This window comes from Falco biarmicus, chromosome 8 (genome assembly GCF_023638135.1).
Source record: "Falco biarmicus isolate bFalBia1 chromosome 8, bFalBia1.pri, whole genome shotgun sequence".
NCBI classification, from domain to species: domain Eukaryota; kingdom Metazoa; phylum Chordata; class Aves; order Falconiformes; family Falconidae; genus Falco; species Falco biarmicus.
The window spans coordinates 28,175,751-28,191,784 of NC_079295.1; the positions used below are offsets into that span (position 1 = coordinate 28,175,751).

Below are 16,034 nucleotides of genomic sequence, written 5' to 3' on the forward strand. Positions count from 1 at the left end.
CCCCCTCCCGGGGCGCCGCGATGCGCGGCCCCTTTAAGGCGGCGCGGGGCGCACTGTCCCTTTAAAAGGCGGCGGGCGGGAGGCGGTGGCGGCCGGGGCTATCGCCTGCCCGCCGGGTTTTCCCCCCCTTCCTGCCGGCTCGGCGTTCGCAGCCGCCCGTTAAAAAGAGGAGGCAAGATGGCCGAGCTGGGCAGCAAGGGGGTCACCGCCGGGAAGATCGCTAGTAACGTCCAGAAGAAGCTGACCCGGGCGCAGGAGAAGGTAGGGGAGAAATGGAGGGGGGGCACGGCCACCGCCTCCCCGGGATGCGGGTCCCGGGGCTGGTACCCCTCCCCGAAGCAGGGATGCGGGTCCCGGGGCTGGTACCCCTCCCCGAAGCAGGGATGCGGGTCCCGGGGCTGGTACCCCTCCCCGAAGCAGGGATGCGCCTAGCAGCGGCGTCCCTGCACACCACCCCCCCACCCCCCCATACCCTCCTCTCTTCAGGGGCTGGCAGCTGCTGTCTCCGCCGGAGGATTTGGGAGCCCCTCGGCATCCCGAGGATGCCCCAGCTGTGGGGGTTTGCCATCCGCCTGCACGCTCGGGATCAGCAGGAACATGGCATCGCGTTCGGCTGGGAGAGGGGAGGGAGGACAGGGCGCCGCACGTTTGTTTTAAACGGGGAGATGCTGCGTTGTTTCGGCAGGAGGAGAACCTTCTTGCTGGGGTGGTTAAGGTTGCGCTTTATGCGGCAGTTCCGCGAGCAGCGCTGTGTTTTGCGGTAGCGCTAAATGCGTAACCTGGAAGAGGGTGAGGAAAAGGAGATGTTGCTTCCTTATCTTCTGACAGCACAGCATGGCAGTTGCTGCTTGTTTTACTGACCTTGAGCTCCAGGTTTTGGAACGATGGCGAAGCAAAAGCCATACGGTCTTTAAAGATCGTGCCGCTGTCTGCTGAGGGAGGGGTGGTTTCTGAATCCCGGGAGCCCGTTCGCGGCTCTCCACCCACCCCTGTGCCAGCAAAAGGTGCCAGGAATATGCAATGGATACTTTCTGTGTTCATCTCTCTGGCATGCTCCATCTGATGCCAGATGCCTGCTCTGCGTAGGGATTATCAGACATTTTACGAAGGGACATCGATCAGCTGCTTTTATCCCAGACACGCTCATCTTGGTTTTCAGTGATTTGCTGTGAGATGACATTGACTGAATAAGGACTGGTGCATCTTCGAGGGAGGGAGGGTGAACAGATCTGCCCACTGCTGTTCTCATGCCGTGGAAGTTATCTTTAGCAGATAGATTTAATCTGGGAGGTTTGGGATTGGATGCAGCGCTGGCCTGAGCCTTGTACCAATCACCGACGCTGTTGCAGAATGCTGCTGGGTCAGAATGGCAGCCCCAACCTGTTGGGCCCAGCATTGCACATGCTGCTTCCACTAATTTAAGCTCATTTACTGGACTGGGAGCATGATTTGAACTTGCCTGACTGCTTGAGGAAAAAACCAACAACCCACAAGTGAATAGCCGACGTAGTATGGAGCTGGCTGCAGCACCGAGGTCCTGGCCTTGCTCCCCGTGCCAGAGGGAGCGTGGCTGCGTCCGTGGTTTTCCCCCTTCCTGCAGTTCCAGGGGGGGACAGGACAGGGAAGCTGTCTCCTGGTATCTAGTTCACCCTGAACTCGTCACAGATGCTAAATCCATTCTGCCTTAACCACCAGATGGCAACCATATTTTTAGTTAATATGAAGGTAGGTGGTGAAGGCTGAGCTCCTTGGCCGGCTAATGGAGTTATTGTATTTATCGGTGCAGCCTGGAGCCAAGTGTGGCCTGCCAGGCCCTTCCCTGGCTTCTTATCGGAATGCACGCAGGTTCTTTTCCTAGGGAGAGTTTTCCACAAATTCCTCTCAACTGGAGATCCAGTTCACTTCCTTGCTTATTCCCTGGTGGTGACTGGGGATATGGGAACTATGACAACAATAATCATCAAGAGTTTAGCCGTGTTTTGCAGGTGATTTGCACAATCTGAAATCAGTGGTTTGTCTCTTAGCACAGCTCCTTTCCCTCTAAGGAGCGAAGGAAAACAAACCCCAAAGCACTTGCTTAATAACACAGTTCTAGCTCCTTCGGCCATTGTTATCCTAGCGCAAACAAAACAGCTTTGCTCTCTGGCCTCTAAAAGAGAAAAAAATGGCATTGCTTGCTTCATCTTCTGACTTGCCCCTTCATACTGCTACAGCGTTATCTCCAGCAAGTCCTCTGTTGTGGAGTGTTAGCTGTTTCACCTGTGTGTCTAAGGGACAGACTTTCACTGAGGCAAACTTGCGGTAACTTTCAGCTGGTGAGGAAAGATACAGCTCAATAGAAAGTGACAAGGGAGGCACCAGTCGTCATGGCATTACACTGTTGTGTATATATACTGGTCTTGTGGTATTTAGTTTTAAACTGTGATACTACCTTTAGTAGGAAGAGTAAACCACAAGATAAAGATCAGGTATTTAAAAAAATAAACAAAAACATAAGCAAAAGCGTGCAGAGGTAGATCTGCATACATAACAGACCAGGCACTTTAAAAATGTATGAGGTTTTTGTGAAGGGATGCTGACTGAGGTTCAGCTTTCCTTTTTGAGGCTTAAACAAGCTGACAGTGTTCCTTTTACGTATCTTCTTTTGATTTGAATCTAGGATAAAAATTCTTCCCTTCAGAGTGGTATCTCCCTCCCAACTTGAGCCCTGAGGCTTTGACTTCAGCAGTTTCCTTCATGGTGAATTTAAGCCTTGTGTTAAGCAAAGAATGATGTCTTTTTGTTCAATGCAGAATTCACACTGAAACACTGTACACATCCTTTTTTCCCCTTCTGAGATGGCTATTATGTAAAGTATGCAAGATATTCCTTCAGAAGTACTGTTTGTTTTGAGCCTTTCAGCAAAACTGCTGGCTATTTTTGGAAGACACTTTCTCAATTCTACAGGAAACATGGGGCGGAATGGTTGACTATGCTGTTTGCGAATGGGCTCTGCACCCTTATAACCTCTCGCTCTATCCAGCGGTAGCCTCAAGTACAATACTTGGCAATAATTTGCCCATTGTCTGGTGAAATGTATCAATTAGTTGATGGCTCTGTCCAGCGGAACCCACCTCACAGAAGGAACCCATGCAACTATTGCTGACTAATATATTACCCTTTGCAACTAACAATTAGGAGATTCAGTCTGGAAATCACGCTTTGTTAATCCTGTAGTTAGCTGAAGGATTTTCAGACCAAGATGTTGAGGTCTGAGCCTTTCATAATTCTAAACTTCTTAAAATAGAGGAAAATTGTAATGCCTGCAGTGTCATGATGTCTTGGAGAGACCCTAATGTTTGCAAGCTCTTTCAAACTTTGCCAGTAATGATTTGAAGTTGTTGGTTTTTTTCCTCTATGTCTGTAATCCGTCATTTTGGTTAAAGTTTATGTTTCTGCTATGTGATCACTTTTTATCTTATATTTGACATTTTTAAAAAACCTCCCCGATTTCCACAGTTCCCATTTCTCTCAAAGAGTGCCCTGTTTCTGGATGTGTCAGCCTGCACATGCACAAACATTTCTGCTTTAAACAAATTGAGACAGTGTCTTGGTGACTTGATGGAATCCTGACGTGAGGGTAACTCCTCTGCAAAGCTGCAGGATGAGGTTGATCTTGGGGAGCAAGGGGAGCAAATGGATTTTTGTTATTTGGCTGGCAGTGAGGGTCCTTGTCAGAGAATCAAGCGCTTTGCTTTCCTCCGGCACATTAGGCAGAGATTCAGAGTGGAAAAGTGTTATTGGCTATGCGGGCACTGATTGACCATTTAAATTGCGTACAGATTAATAGGCGCATGAGATGAATTGTAAAGTTGACATTGGATAGTGACGTTTTTCCTTGGGAGCTTTTTTGTGTGGAGAGGAGTAGAAAGGGATGAACTCCCCTTTCTAGACTCAGTCTGAGTGTGGGAAGATGCTGTTCTGTAGGAGTGGTGGTGTCTTGCTTTCCTTTCATTACAAAGCTGGCCAAAATGAGGAGTCTGTTCTGTGACGTGAACAGGCTGTCATATTTTTTCATAGTTTTACTCTGATGTACCAACAAACCAAGGTATCCCTTTTTCTCCCTCTCTGTCCCTAACCAAAGGGGAAGGCTTTGTTCCAGGGCCTGGCAAAGTTTAGTTTGCCAAACTCCCTTGTGTTGGGGGATATCATTTCGGTTGTAGACTCTGCTACTGGCTTGCTGTGTTGCTGTGAGATGTCGCTTCTGCTTTCTGTTCTTGGCTTACTTTATCCCACCGATGTGTTACCCACATACATGCTTGCAAAGTCTCCCTGGTGAAATCTTCTGTCGGAGCACAGTTCTGTTTTCCTCTGGCTGTACAGCCCAAGGAGGCTGGGCTGTAGTCCTGGTTTCACAGGGCTAGTGTGACTGTAGCTGTTAGTAGCTGGGTTTGCTGGTGCTTATTCCCTGCCTGCTACAGTGCAAAAGAAGATGTACGTGCCAGTAAACTGGAGGCTTCACTAAAGAATTTGCAGTCCAGCAAGGAGAAATAACTGAGGACACTGCCCCTGAAAAGGAAGGTGCAGGACTGCTTTTGGCAGGCCAGTGTCCTGCAGTCCCGGTGCATTTTACAATTAATTTTTCTCGTGTAACAGTTGTAGTAGCACAGACTGTGTCCAGAAAGTATCTTTTTGTTTCCTAGAACCTTAGGCTTTGTGTCTTTCCCCTTGTAATCCCTTGCTGGACATGAAGCTGTGATTTAGGTGGAACAGGGTTTGCAGAAGGCATGGCTTGGGTTTTGAGTTTGCCCTGATAAGACTGTTGGGTTTTTTTTTTTTCCCCCTCATAAGACATGGTCCACACATGTCAGGCAAGAACACCTAGAATGAAGTCTCAGCTCTGTTGAAGCAGCTGGGAGTCTGTACCAGTGAGCAGCACCTAAGAACCTTAAACCAAATTTAAATAGCAGCTGTCTGCAGGATTCAGCTGTCAGAGGCTGCCTGATCTGTAGAACCTCTGCTGATGGGGGGAGTGGCTTTACTCAAAAAATGGTGGATGCAGAAAGCTCTTTTCCTGAGAAGTATTGCATCTACCTACTTGGGAGAGGTTCCTTACTGGTTTTCCTTCAGAATCCTTCTGTCTCTTCCAAGCTTGTGTGTTTTTTACTTGGCTTTGCCACCAAACCATCCTACCCTATGCAATCTGTCTTGTGCCAGTGACGTACAAATTGCCTGAAGAGCTACAAGAGTTCTCTTGCTGATCTGGCGTGAAACTTCATTTTTTTTCCTGGAGGACTCCCCAGCTGACAAGGAAAGGGCTTCTTACTTTATACCTGTTAGCTTGCTTTCTCAAGACTGCAGGGCTTAGGTGATGGGCAGAGTCTCAAAGGTACTTTGTGCCTCAAGGTTGCTGAAAAACAGGCACTGGTTAGAGGAGAGAGATCTGAATTAATGCCCCTAATGTACAGATGATTCCAGTATGAACTCAGACTGTATTACTGGGTGTCAGATAATCTGCATGGGGCAGGGAGGAGGTGAAATAGGAAACCAGGCTCCACATGTTTCCTTGCCCGGGGGATGTTTGGCAGGGGGCTTAGAGGGCCCTGCTGAAGGTGCTCCTCTGTCTGGGAGTTGGCAACAGATTTCTTTTAAGAAGCAGAATCTCACACAAGGGTGAATTTTCTGATTGGAAAAGGCCCAGCCCTGTTCTTGGTCACTTTATCTTGCCTGTAAGTTCTAGTGTTACAGCCAGCCCTCTTCAGTGCAGTTCTTGTGAGATCAGGTTCATAAAGCAGGATCTGGAAGGTCTCTCTTTCAGTGAAAAGACTTTTGATGAGGCTCTAGGCAGGATAGAGTTAGTGTTACAGAACTCATCTGCCAGGGGATGCCATCAAACTTGTCTGCCCTCTCCCTCCATCATGCATGCTGTTAAGCAAGGTTTTGTGTTTCCAGGCACAAATGTTTTTGCAGCATCGCAAATGCTTTTGGTATGTGACTAGCAAACGGCAGGTCTGGCCAAGCCGTTGAGGAAAGCTGTGGGCAGCCCGAGGTGTTCAGCGTATAGCTGCGCTGGGGTCTTTAGGTATAATGCAAGTTTTCCTTTGTTCTGCACCCTTTGGACAGAGAGACGAGACCCTGTTGCTTGGGTCCCAGTGTGTCGTAAAACTCTGGTTTTGGGACCTTTTGGAGTGCCAAGAGGGTAGCTTAGGTTAACAGGTATTAGACTGGCTATTTTTTTCCACTGTTCTGATGGTGACCAGACACCTGAGCTGCCCACTGTGCGAGTTCTGCAGCTTTGCAAGGATCGTTTTACAGTCCCAGTGGCCTACCTGTATATGCAGGGATCAGACTGTCTTTCCAGAAGTGCTGTACTGGCAACTTGACATTAGTGTGAAAATAGACTCAGTGTGCCCAAGCGGAACAGACTTGTAGTTCTGTCTTCTTCACCTGGCCACAGCTCAACTCCCTCAGTCGGCTGGGAAATTCAGGGTCTGCAGACCAGCTGTTCTGTTGTGGGGTAAGACTCTAGTAATGTTGACCAGGAGACTGTGCATTCTCCACCTCAGAGCAATGAGATGGGAACAAACATTAAAATATTAATAAAGCCTCCTTGGAGAGCTGCTGGCAGGTGGAATGGTGCATCAAGGCTCATTTTGACATGAGCTTGTGGTTTAGCATTCTCTTGGGGGACACTATATTTGCTTTTCTCCAACAACTGCAATATGGAGTGTGTGAGTGTCAGCAAACCTGACATTCATACTGCTGAGTTAAAAGGGGTCATCTCTCACAGAAAGGGGTTGAAAGAGAAAGTAATTTATGTTGTCTTGATAGTTAAAATCAGTTTAAAATGTGGTATTAGTTGACTATTTAATACTGTCAGAACAGGAGTGAGGAACTTCTGCAGATCTGCCTGAACTGTTGGCAGTGATGCAAGGGATGAATAAATCCTGGCAGGTGTTTTTTCAGCAGGTGCGTGCAAGTGAGTGATGGACCTCAGACAGTTCAGGTTTCCCTTGGAACATCTCCTGGCTGTTATTTACTAGCCTCTGAAGCTGCTTGGTCTTCACCAAGCTGGCAAGTGCTGCAGGGCAGGTCCTGTTCCACATTTCTGGAGAAACATTGGAAATACTGTTATTAGCAGAGAATAGGATTAATGAATCTTTTGTTTTAGGCTACACTTTCATTATGCTAACTTGCTTGCATAGTTTTGTTTCTTAGCTGCTACTCGGAAAGTAAGTACATCTTTAGATTTGTAGTTCTGTGGTCTGAAGGAGCATAAATAGAAACTGTCCAACCAGTGGGTTGTACAGTTGTTTAATTAACTTTTTTCCTTTTTCTGCTCCCCCCCCTCCCCTTTCCCCCCCTCTCCTCCCCTAAGTTTCTCCTTCATTATGTTGGGAGCTTGCATTCAGGAAGGGTTTGGATGTTGGTTGTATTTTGAGGAAGACTTGGAAGCCAGAGCTTGGGGCATTACACAGACCTAGAGAGAAGTCCCACAGAATCACTATGAAGCAGCTTTATGAAAATGAGGAATAGGTACTGTGTTTGCTCAGACCTCTGCAAATACACTTTTTCTACCATTTAGGCTGTGCTGGAGTAAACTTTGCTGAGACCTGTGGCTGGCAGGTTGAAGTTTTGGAAAGTCAGCATTTCCAGGGGGTGCAGTTAGGAGAGTCATAAAAACCAGACAGTGTCGCCTTTCTTTTTGTCTCTTTCTTTAGAATAAAAAAGTCTGGGTGGCAGTTTGTTCTTAGTAAAGGCTGCCAGGCAGGATGGAGAGTGCAAACTTTACCAATAAGGAAGAACAACTAACCCCTCTGTGGAAACCACAGGCTGCATTAAGTCTCTTGATGATACACAGATATCAAAGTCTGAAGTACTGGTCTCTGCAAGGATTTGACATGCAGATTCAGTAAGCTGGTAACCTGTCTGAAATGATTTATTTTTTTTTAATTCTTCATTGATCACGTTTGGGTTGTTTATTTTAAGTGGCTTAGAACTTTTTGTTAAACTTGCTTTAAGAGCTACAGTAGTTACTCGGTTCTTTTCGAAGTTGCCTTTTCAGGAGGGAGATTATAGAGCTGAAGTACAAATGTTTCTCACTGGACAATTGCTAATACTCTGCTTTGAAACTGTATTAGACATAACTGCAATGCTTGTTTGCCAACAGGGACGGAAAGGGAACTTCAATGGTACAGTAACTACAGTGTTTGAAAACACAGCTAAAAGTGTTTACACTTTTTTTTTTTTTCCTTTATGCTACGTGGCTTGATTGCACATTTTATCAGGCCAGAAACAATAATGCACACTTTAACCAACCCAGAGCTGAGTTTGAAGGTACTTGCAGAGTGAATTAGCAATTCTATCCCATTGAATTTATTTGGAATGGTGCCAGCGACAGACGTGAACATCTACCAAATAAGGTATAAAGACTGATGTTTGAAGAAAACTGAGATCTCTGCCTCTTTTACTATAACAGAAATGCTGGTTCTGTAGCTGTCTAGTACTCTTGTAGGTAGTATTACCCATTCCTCTAAGTTATAGTAAGTCTTTTGATCCTAGCAGCTCCAGGAGTCTTGAGTGTGGAGGGACCAGCCTGATTTCCATTCCTACTTCCTCAGCCATTGTAGGGGAAAAAATAGTGTATTTAAAAACTACAGGCAATTTCTTTCCTGGAATTTGAATGTTAATCTTGTTAATTTTGAATTTTCAAGCAGTTGAGCCCAGTGTCTTGGGGAGATACTTTCTTCCCCCTCTGTGGGTACAACATGGTCCCTCTGGTCTTAATGTTCATTCTAACACGAGAGACCAAAAAGGGGATTCAGTTTTTGTGGCAGGAGGCAGCATGTTCCAAAGGATGCTTTGGAAATATATTTTGGAGAAATTCTGGTAAGAGGAATGGCAGGCTCTATGAGTAAAACTGTGCTCAGGAAAAGTTTAAATGCATCCAGATGGAGAAATGTACTTGGATTCTGCGTCAAACACTCCTTAAAGTATAGGTTCCTAGGCAGTGGAGTGAAACAGCAATTCTTCTGTGTATTGAACTTTCTACAGTAGGAGAATACTAGAGATTTTTGTCTTTTCTGTTCAGACTGAACAGCCAGTGCAATACTCCAGGCCTAGCTGTGTGTTAGTAAACTTGAGCTGCTGAAGGAACATACCTACTCTGATAACATTTCCCTTGTCATGCATACAGGCAGCATCATTACTTGTCAATATCTGCAGTGTGATTGTATTATATATTACCAGAAAAATCATTCCCTATCATGAAACAATTCTAATATAAATATTGGACAGTCTCAGTTAATTAAGATAATTCTGGTTTGTTTCAGTAAAATTCTCTATTCCAGAAGACTTAAAAGCGTTTGGAGATGTTTTTGCAGAGGTTTGGTAGGGATGGTTTTGTAGGCAAAGGTGCAGGGGTATTTTTGAACAGTGAAATTTTAATGAAAGTACATAAGCTGAAGAAATTGGAAAAAGAGGTTGGCTTTCTTTGGGGAGGAAGAGTAGTTGTATGTGCAGGGCTGGGAGAGGAGAGTTTGGAGACTGACTGTAGTGTGATGGGAGGGATCAGAGAGGTGATGCAATCAGTTGATCGCAGAGCCCTGTAATGGTATGCTACGTCTAACTGCTCATGGTTTGGGACTTGCCTGTGAATGGGTATCAAGAGTGAGTTGCTAGTCTGGAACTTTTTGCCAAGCTGAAGCCGCTTGCTGTCCTTACTCCGTGAGGTGTTCCCTTGGTGAACATAAACAGTTCAGGGAGGGAGTGTGCATTATCAGGGTCGGATACCTTGCGATGAGGCTGTGGGTATAATAGGTGAAAAGAGCTGTGTCGCTGTGCTGGATGAAGGTGATTTGACTTAGAGCTGCGATGGTTTTATCTGGATCATCTCTTAAGCTGTCAGTCTCAAGGGTCCAGCTGAGAGGAGGCTCTTTGGGGACCACACTGTAGAGCTTTTCCTCACCAGTGTGAGGCAATGTGGTCCAGATTCTCAGCAAGTACTCTGGCAAAGAGGTTGGTGGGCTTACACCCGTTCACAGCAGAACTTGGCCCATCAAGCCCAGTCCTAAAACCTGCTGTTACTCATCCTTCCATCTCTTTTGAAGTAGAAGCAGTCCTCTCGGTCAGGTGGAAAGGAGGAAGAGCTGTTTTCAAAAGCTGCTTGGGAAGACTCAGTAAGAGCTGATAATCTGTGTTGCTACATACATTCCCATTGCGATGGGACAAGCCACACTGTAACCCAAACTGGCTGTGGAGGGCACTGTCCCTAAATCTCACCATGTCTGATCCCTTGCAGCTGTTGCCCTCTGGCCCAGGGATTCCCAACAACTGATCCAAATGTCTGTGTCTTTTCCCTTTACTCCATCATGCCTGTTACGTGATCCAGATCCATCCTGCATTTGAGAAACTCCCGTCCCTGTTCAGCAAGGTGGTCATGAACCCATACAGGAGCTTTCCTAGCCTCTTAAGGGCTCTGCAGCCAGCCTGTCCCTTCAAGAGTCCCTCTCTCGCATCGTTCTGCCTTATAAGAGCTCCTCTGCCCCTCTCCCTCCCAGCACACACCTGCTCCTTTATCTCTTTCTCCAGCTGAGGCATGGCCCCAAATGCCTTTTGTGTTTGGTTGCTTCATTTTGCATTAGGTCCTGCGTAAAAATAAAAATACTTCTTGTAAATGTATAAACATTTAAAATTAGTGTTGCAGAGGAGGAGGTGGAGGACTTGAGAAGGGGGATTTGTGCAAACAGTACTATTCATGCTATCTATTCCTCTTACTAGTATTACTGTTGGCTATAGATAGAGTTTAATTAAGCTATGTTAAATGCTTATCCAAGTAATAGATGTTGATGTTGCTGAAGTCCTGTTGCCTGGAATGTCAGATTGATGCCAGCTAAATTAAGTGATGCCTTTTGGCCTTATTAACTACAGAGCTGCAATGTAGCTACTCTCCAGCTCCACAGTTGTGGCCACTCTTTTTTGGTCTCTGATTTGGTGCTGCTTAAGGCTGGGGCAGGCAGAAGGTAGGGTGGAAATTTACCTGTTTTCTTGCAGACTGTTTTTTACGTTCTGCTTCTTCGTTTTCAGGGTATTGATAGCTGAGTATTCTCCCCAGTCTCTAGTTTGCTGGAAAGCAGCAACTCTGGGGAATACAGTGTTTGCCTGCTTTGAATAAGAGCAAACCAAGTAGGGAAAAATATTGCTCAGGAAGTTATGAGTTAGGCATACAACCGCATATGGCCAAGATGGCTTGGTTGCACAAGCACACTTGACAGCTGTGTGTTCAGTGGTCTGATTCTTGGGCAGTTATGTGGTTGGGTGGGAGACGTGCAGCTCATGTACCCCAGACTTGACAAACCAAGGCTGAATGACCAAGATGACCCTAACAGCCTGTGTGTCTTCTGGTGAAGCTGTGAGCTTCCAGCACCTCCAGTATCAGGCCACCTGCTTAAGGTGTCAGGGTTGAAGCATCTGAAGTTTGAAAACTCTAGCTGAAGCTCTTCAGTTTCTTAATCTCTCACACTTCTCAAGGTAGGTGCCTGCTTCTGGGTTTGGGTTTGTTCTGGTGGAAGAAGCCACCACTTTGAATGGTTATCCCACTGCCTTGTTCCCGCTTGGCACACCAGCTGCTGGAGCACTTGGTGTGAGTCTCGTGTCTACTCGCCTGTAGGTAAAACCTATAGGCCAGCACTTTCAACTGACCCAGCTACTCCCACGGGGGCAGCAGTTTCACATCACTCTTAAACCACACCTACTACTGAGATGTGTCATCTCCAGCTGCTTCTTTCCCCTTCCTTTCTACATGCTGCTGCCCTCTTACCACCCTGCTGGTTGTGCTGCTTTACCTGTTTTCCAAGCCTCTCCTCACACATAAGTACATCTCTCAGTAAGTTCTGGATGGGGGACTAGAGGGGCAGCAACAAGTACAGGGACAGGGGAAGGACTAGCAATCCAGGCCGCTCAAGAGCAGATCTGCCCCAAGGTAAGGGTAAAGTGGGAGTAAGCCCAAGTTTGACCTGGTGCAAGTATGGCTGAATTGGCAGGACTGTGGGGCACTGGTGTGGTGCCTGACCTGGGGCATTGACCTCTTCCCCAGCTCAGCTCGACTAGGCCTATAGCACTCAACTTCTTAATCTTGTGTTCTCTTTCCTTTGTATTCTGACTCCCTGAAACTCCCAACTGAAGGATATAAAGCAGATGAGATAAAAATTGAAAGTGAAGTCTAAATGGTATTTACCAGGGTTTGCTTTTGTTCTCAGAACCTTGGGTGGTGAAAAAGCAGAATATTTCCATCTTCTTCTTAACATAGTAACAATATAATTTTATTATATAGATTATATATATAGGCTCAAGAGTAAAGGGTAGGAGAGGGAGATATCTATACTTTCTTCTTAACTGCTAAAATCTTTCATGCAAAGGAAGAGATACATAAAAACAAGTATGTCATCCTAATAAACTTCTGTAAACCAAGGTAAGCTCATGTGTTTATAGAAGGGGAAAAAAAAAGTCCACGTAAGAACGCAGTGAGTTAGACCTGGAAAGTTGAATGTTTGGGGATGGGTGAGGGGGCAGGACCATAGATATATCTAGGGAAGAACAAAGCAAGAAGTAGTTCTTGTTGTATACTGTTGGTTATAGGTGAGAACCAACCCTTGAATTTGTGCTAGGGTACAAGCTTAGTGCACGGGCTATAGCTGTTCGACAGGGCAGGCGTAATGCAAAACTACCTAAAGAAGAGGGGGGGGGGGGGGGCGGGGAGAGAGAGGGACAGAGAGGAGTAACGTAGCAGGACTAAATCAGCTAGTGTAGCAGGAGCCTTTAAAAGGAACCTGGTTTTGAAGGTGCTTGGCTAGCCTAGGGTAGGCAGACAGTGACGTGCAAGCATATGAGCGTAGCACAGTGACTGCAGAGACCAAGCTATGAAGTGTCAGTGAGAAAAGAAATTGCTTTTCTGTACCGTCTGTCACAGCACTAATGCTGCTGTGTTGTGACTTAATTTAGACTTGAATGATGCTAGAATCTAAACTGCAAAAACTGTGGGTGGAGAGGGAGGGAGAAACAACCTAAAATGTTGAGAATAGTCAAGGGGCTAGGATCTTCATGTAAAAAAAAGTCCTGGAATGTCAGGATTTGGGTCAGTGCTGTATGCACACTGGGGACCTCAGCCACTTCACCAGCTCCTGTCATGTCCCTCTTCTAAGTGCCTTTCTGTGGGAAAGGAGATGGTTGGTTTGGAGCCTGTGATTCCTTATATAAGAGAATCTTTCTGCTTAACTGATTTGCCATGTGCAAAGGTGGTGAGAGATAATGCTTGCAAAACATCCGGAGAACTGAGGATTTATTTGTGTGTTCTGGTAAACATGCTGTAGAATTGCCTTGAGGAAAATAGCTCTTGCATCCTGGAGATGAACTGTGTATTTTCCTAAACTGCCAGTATGGCTGTTTTCTTTTGGAAAGCAGTCCTTCTAAAGACGGATGTTAGAAGTATGGGAGGTGCGTTAATTTTCTTTCGCAACAATGAATACAGATTTTTAAGTTCGATCTTTGCTTTTGCTCAGATTTCAGTTTAGATCAAACAACTAATATTCACTTATTTTCACGTCCAGCTTTTTGTTGCTGTGGTGTTGGGCCAGTCTCCCACATTCACTTATTTTCACGTCCAGCTTTTTGTTGCTGTGGTGTTGGGCCAGTCTCCCACTTGCACTAGCCTTTTCATTGCAGTGAGAGCAGTTTCAGAGAGGTTCATGCTACATCTCAGGTCATTTCTGAAAGCCATTTGAGGGATTTTTATCTGTATTTAAGTAAGCACATCCTTAGTGTCCTGTCTTAACAGGTAAGGCTCTCCCATCATCCCCATTTCATTTTGTTTTGGTTTTAACGTAAGAGGCAGCAAAAATCAGTTGTTACTGTCAAATGAAAAAACTTTCTTTACCCTTGCTTCCTGGTTGAATTTATGGTGAATCTCAGAGCTCAGGCTGACAGGCAGGCATGAAAAATCTTCTCCCTTACCCCCTCCCAGCCTGCTCATGTGCATGGTAAGCTGACTGTGACTTACTGCACGTAAAGAGGAATGAGGAGTGAGGCTTCCGCTGCACAGATTAATGAAGTCTAACTGATTCTTTTTCTGGGGAAAAAAAGAAAGCAAACTGATACTGCAGTTCCTTGCCACCTTAATTTAATTCCATGGTATTTGATGGATGCTAACAGTAGCTTTCCTTTTCTGCTGGGTCATGTTGCACCAGTGTGATTTCTCTTGCAGTGGGTGCCAAAGCATCTTCTTCAGCTCTTGCTCAAAGGTGAGTGCTACCAGGGAGTGGTTAATGTTCAGAAAGGCAGTCTGTTGTGATGGAAAGAGTCTGAGTGACTTCTTCAGTGTCCCAATGTATCTTTGACAACTGCAGTACAGTATGGATGCCAATGACCTGAACAATTTACCAGGGAAGGAGGAGAAAATGATGCTGCTAGCACTTCTCAAGATGACTTTCTTGCACACAGGAATAAATGATTCATCCAAAATCACTCTTAAATTAGGTGAGAAGGTGCCAGGGTGTTGGGGGAGGGAACACTTAGATTCAGGACTGCAGTAAGCTGCTATCCAGCCAGGTATCCCCAGATATGCCAGGAAATATTTCAGTAAAAATGCCCTTTCTGCAGTGCTCATGTCCTGTTCTAGGGAACTGACTCCTTAAATGGACTATTTGGAAGCTCTGGCGCGTAATACTCCCGATTACATTACCTGCAGGGTCACTGTGCCCTCTAATGCAGCTCGCAGCCAGAGAGTGGCTTTGCCCTGTCATAGTTACGTGCTTAAAGAGCATTACTCTGATTATCCAGGAGGGCAGATTAATGGGAGTTGATGGATAATTGGAGGAAGGGAGAGGTGCTCTGGAGGTGAATTAGAGTTGGCAGACTAGTTACGCAGAACAGTGCAGTCTGCTTGTGAAAAAGTAAACCCAAGAAACAGGTCTGGGGGAACTGTCCGGCCTTGAAGAGCTTGAAGAGGCAGATAGCAAAGTGCTGGTGTGGGAAACTGGGTTATTAAAATTGTTACTAGTGAGTTGTGGTGGTGTTTGAGGTGCTCCATAAAGTCTTCTGGAAAAAAATGTGGAAAAAATAAAAGATCCTTCTGTCCTGCCTGTTCTTGCCAGCTAAATCAGAATTGCTCTAAAATCTGTCTTCTAGCTCCAGCCCTCTGCCATGGTGTAAGAGGAGCGGGGTCCTGCCTGGTGGGACACTGGGATCACAAATGGGAGGCAGTTAGATGTTGCACAGCAGCCTGATCTCTGTACCAGCCATGAGTGGTCAGGGTTGGTGAGGAGCTGCCTGTCTCTGTGGAGGATAGAGGTGGCCACGTGGTGGCAGGGAATGAAGGAACGGCTTGAACATCAGAAACCTTTTGACGTTCAGTGTCTGATAACAGCAGTGTGTCAGGAGTTGTACAAACTGATGAGGGAGGGAATGGAAATGTTCTCCGGGTCACAGGAGAAGATCTGATCACGTAGAAGGAATAAATGTGTTTTAGGGAGCTGGACAGGAACAGGATCCAACTGCAGTAGGGATAATGAAGAAAGAGAAAGAGTGAGGGCTGGAGTGGGGCTTCCAGAGGAGGAAACAAGACTTTCTGCAGGGGAAGTAACACTAGTGCCAGTTCTTACCTGAAAAATGTGACTTTTTTAGTTAAGGAAGGACAGGAAAGAAAGGGATTGTCAAATAAATCCCTAGAGAGTGATGGTCTGCCTTGTCTTTCTGGAGATTGTATTTGTAGGGACTGAGTCCTGCCCTTGGGCAGGCTCTTAACACTACTGCTGACCTTGGCAGGGGCTGCATGTGCAGCACTAACCGTGTCTGTCCCCAAAGCGCTGGAGACACAGATACGAGTGCTCCCTGGTCCAGCGAAGCAGCGTAACACAAGTTGGTTTCCTGTGTGAGTTAAAGTTTCACCATTATGAATGGGGCTGTGAATGAAAACTAGGACGGGACAGTGGAGTGGCAGGCTTTGGAAATGAGGTCCTTCTTGAGAGCCTGCAGTACCTGTCTGCCAGCCTCCGGTGATGGGC

At 46.1% G+C, this 16,034-nt stretch overlaps 1 protein-coding gene across 7 annotated transcripts in view; it reads left to right on the forward strand.

Annotated features, from left to right (window-relative positions):
* BIN1 (bridging integrator 1) overlaps positions 1-16,034 on the forward strand; it is a 102,154-nt gene continuing 86,120 nt past the window's right edge. The window contains exon 1 of one of the 7 annotated variants that reach the window (XM_056348987.1): positions 1-261. In XM_056348987.1, coding sequence (XP_056204962.1) covers positions 178-261 — 84 coding nt within the window. In that variant the 5' untranslated portion in view covers positions 1-177. The remainder of the gene's footprint in view (positions 262-16,034) is intronic. The other 6 variants (XM_056348986.1, XM_056348989.1, XM_056348988.1 and 3 more) reach the window with 6 other exon arrangements.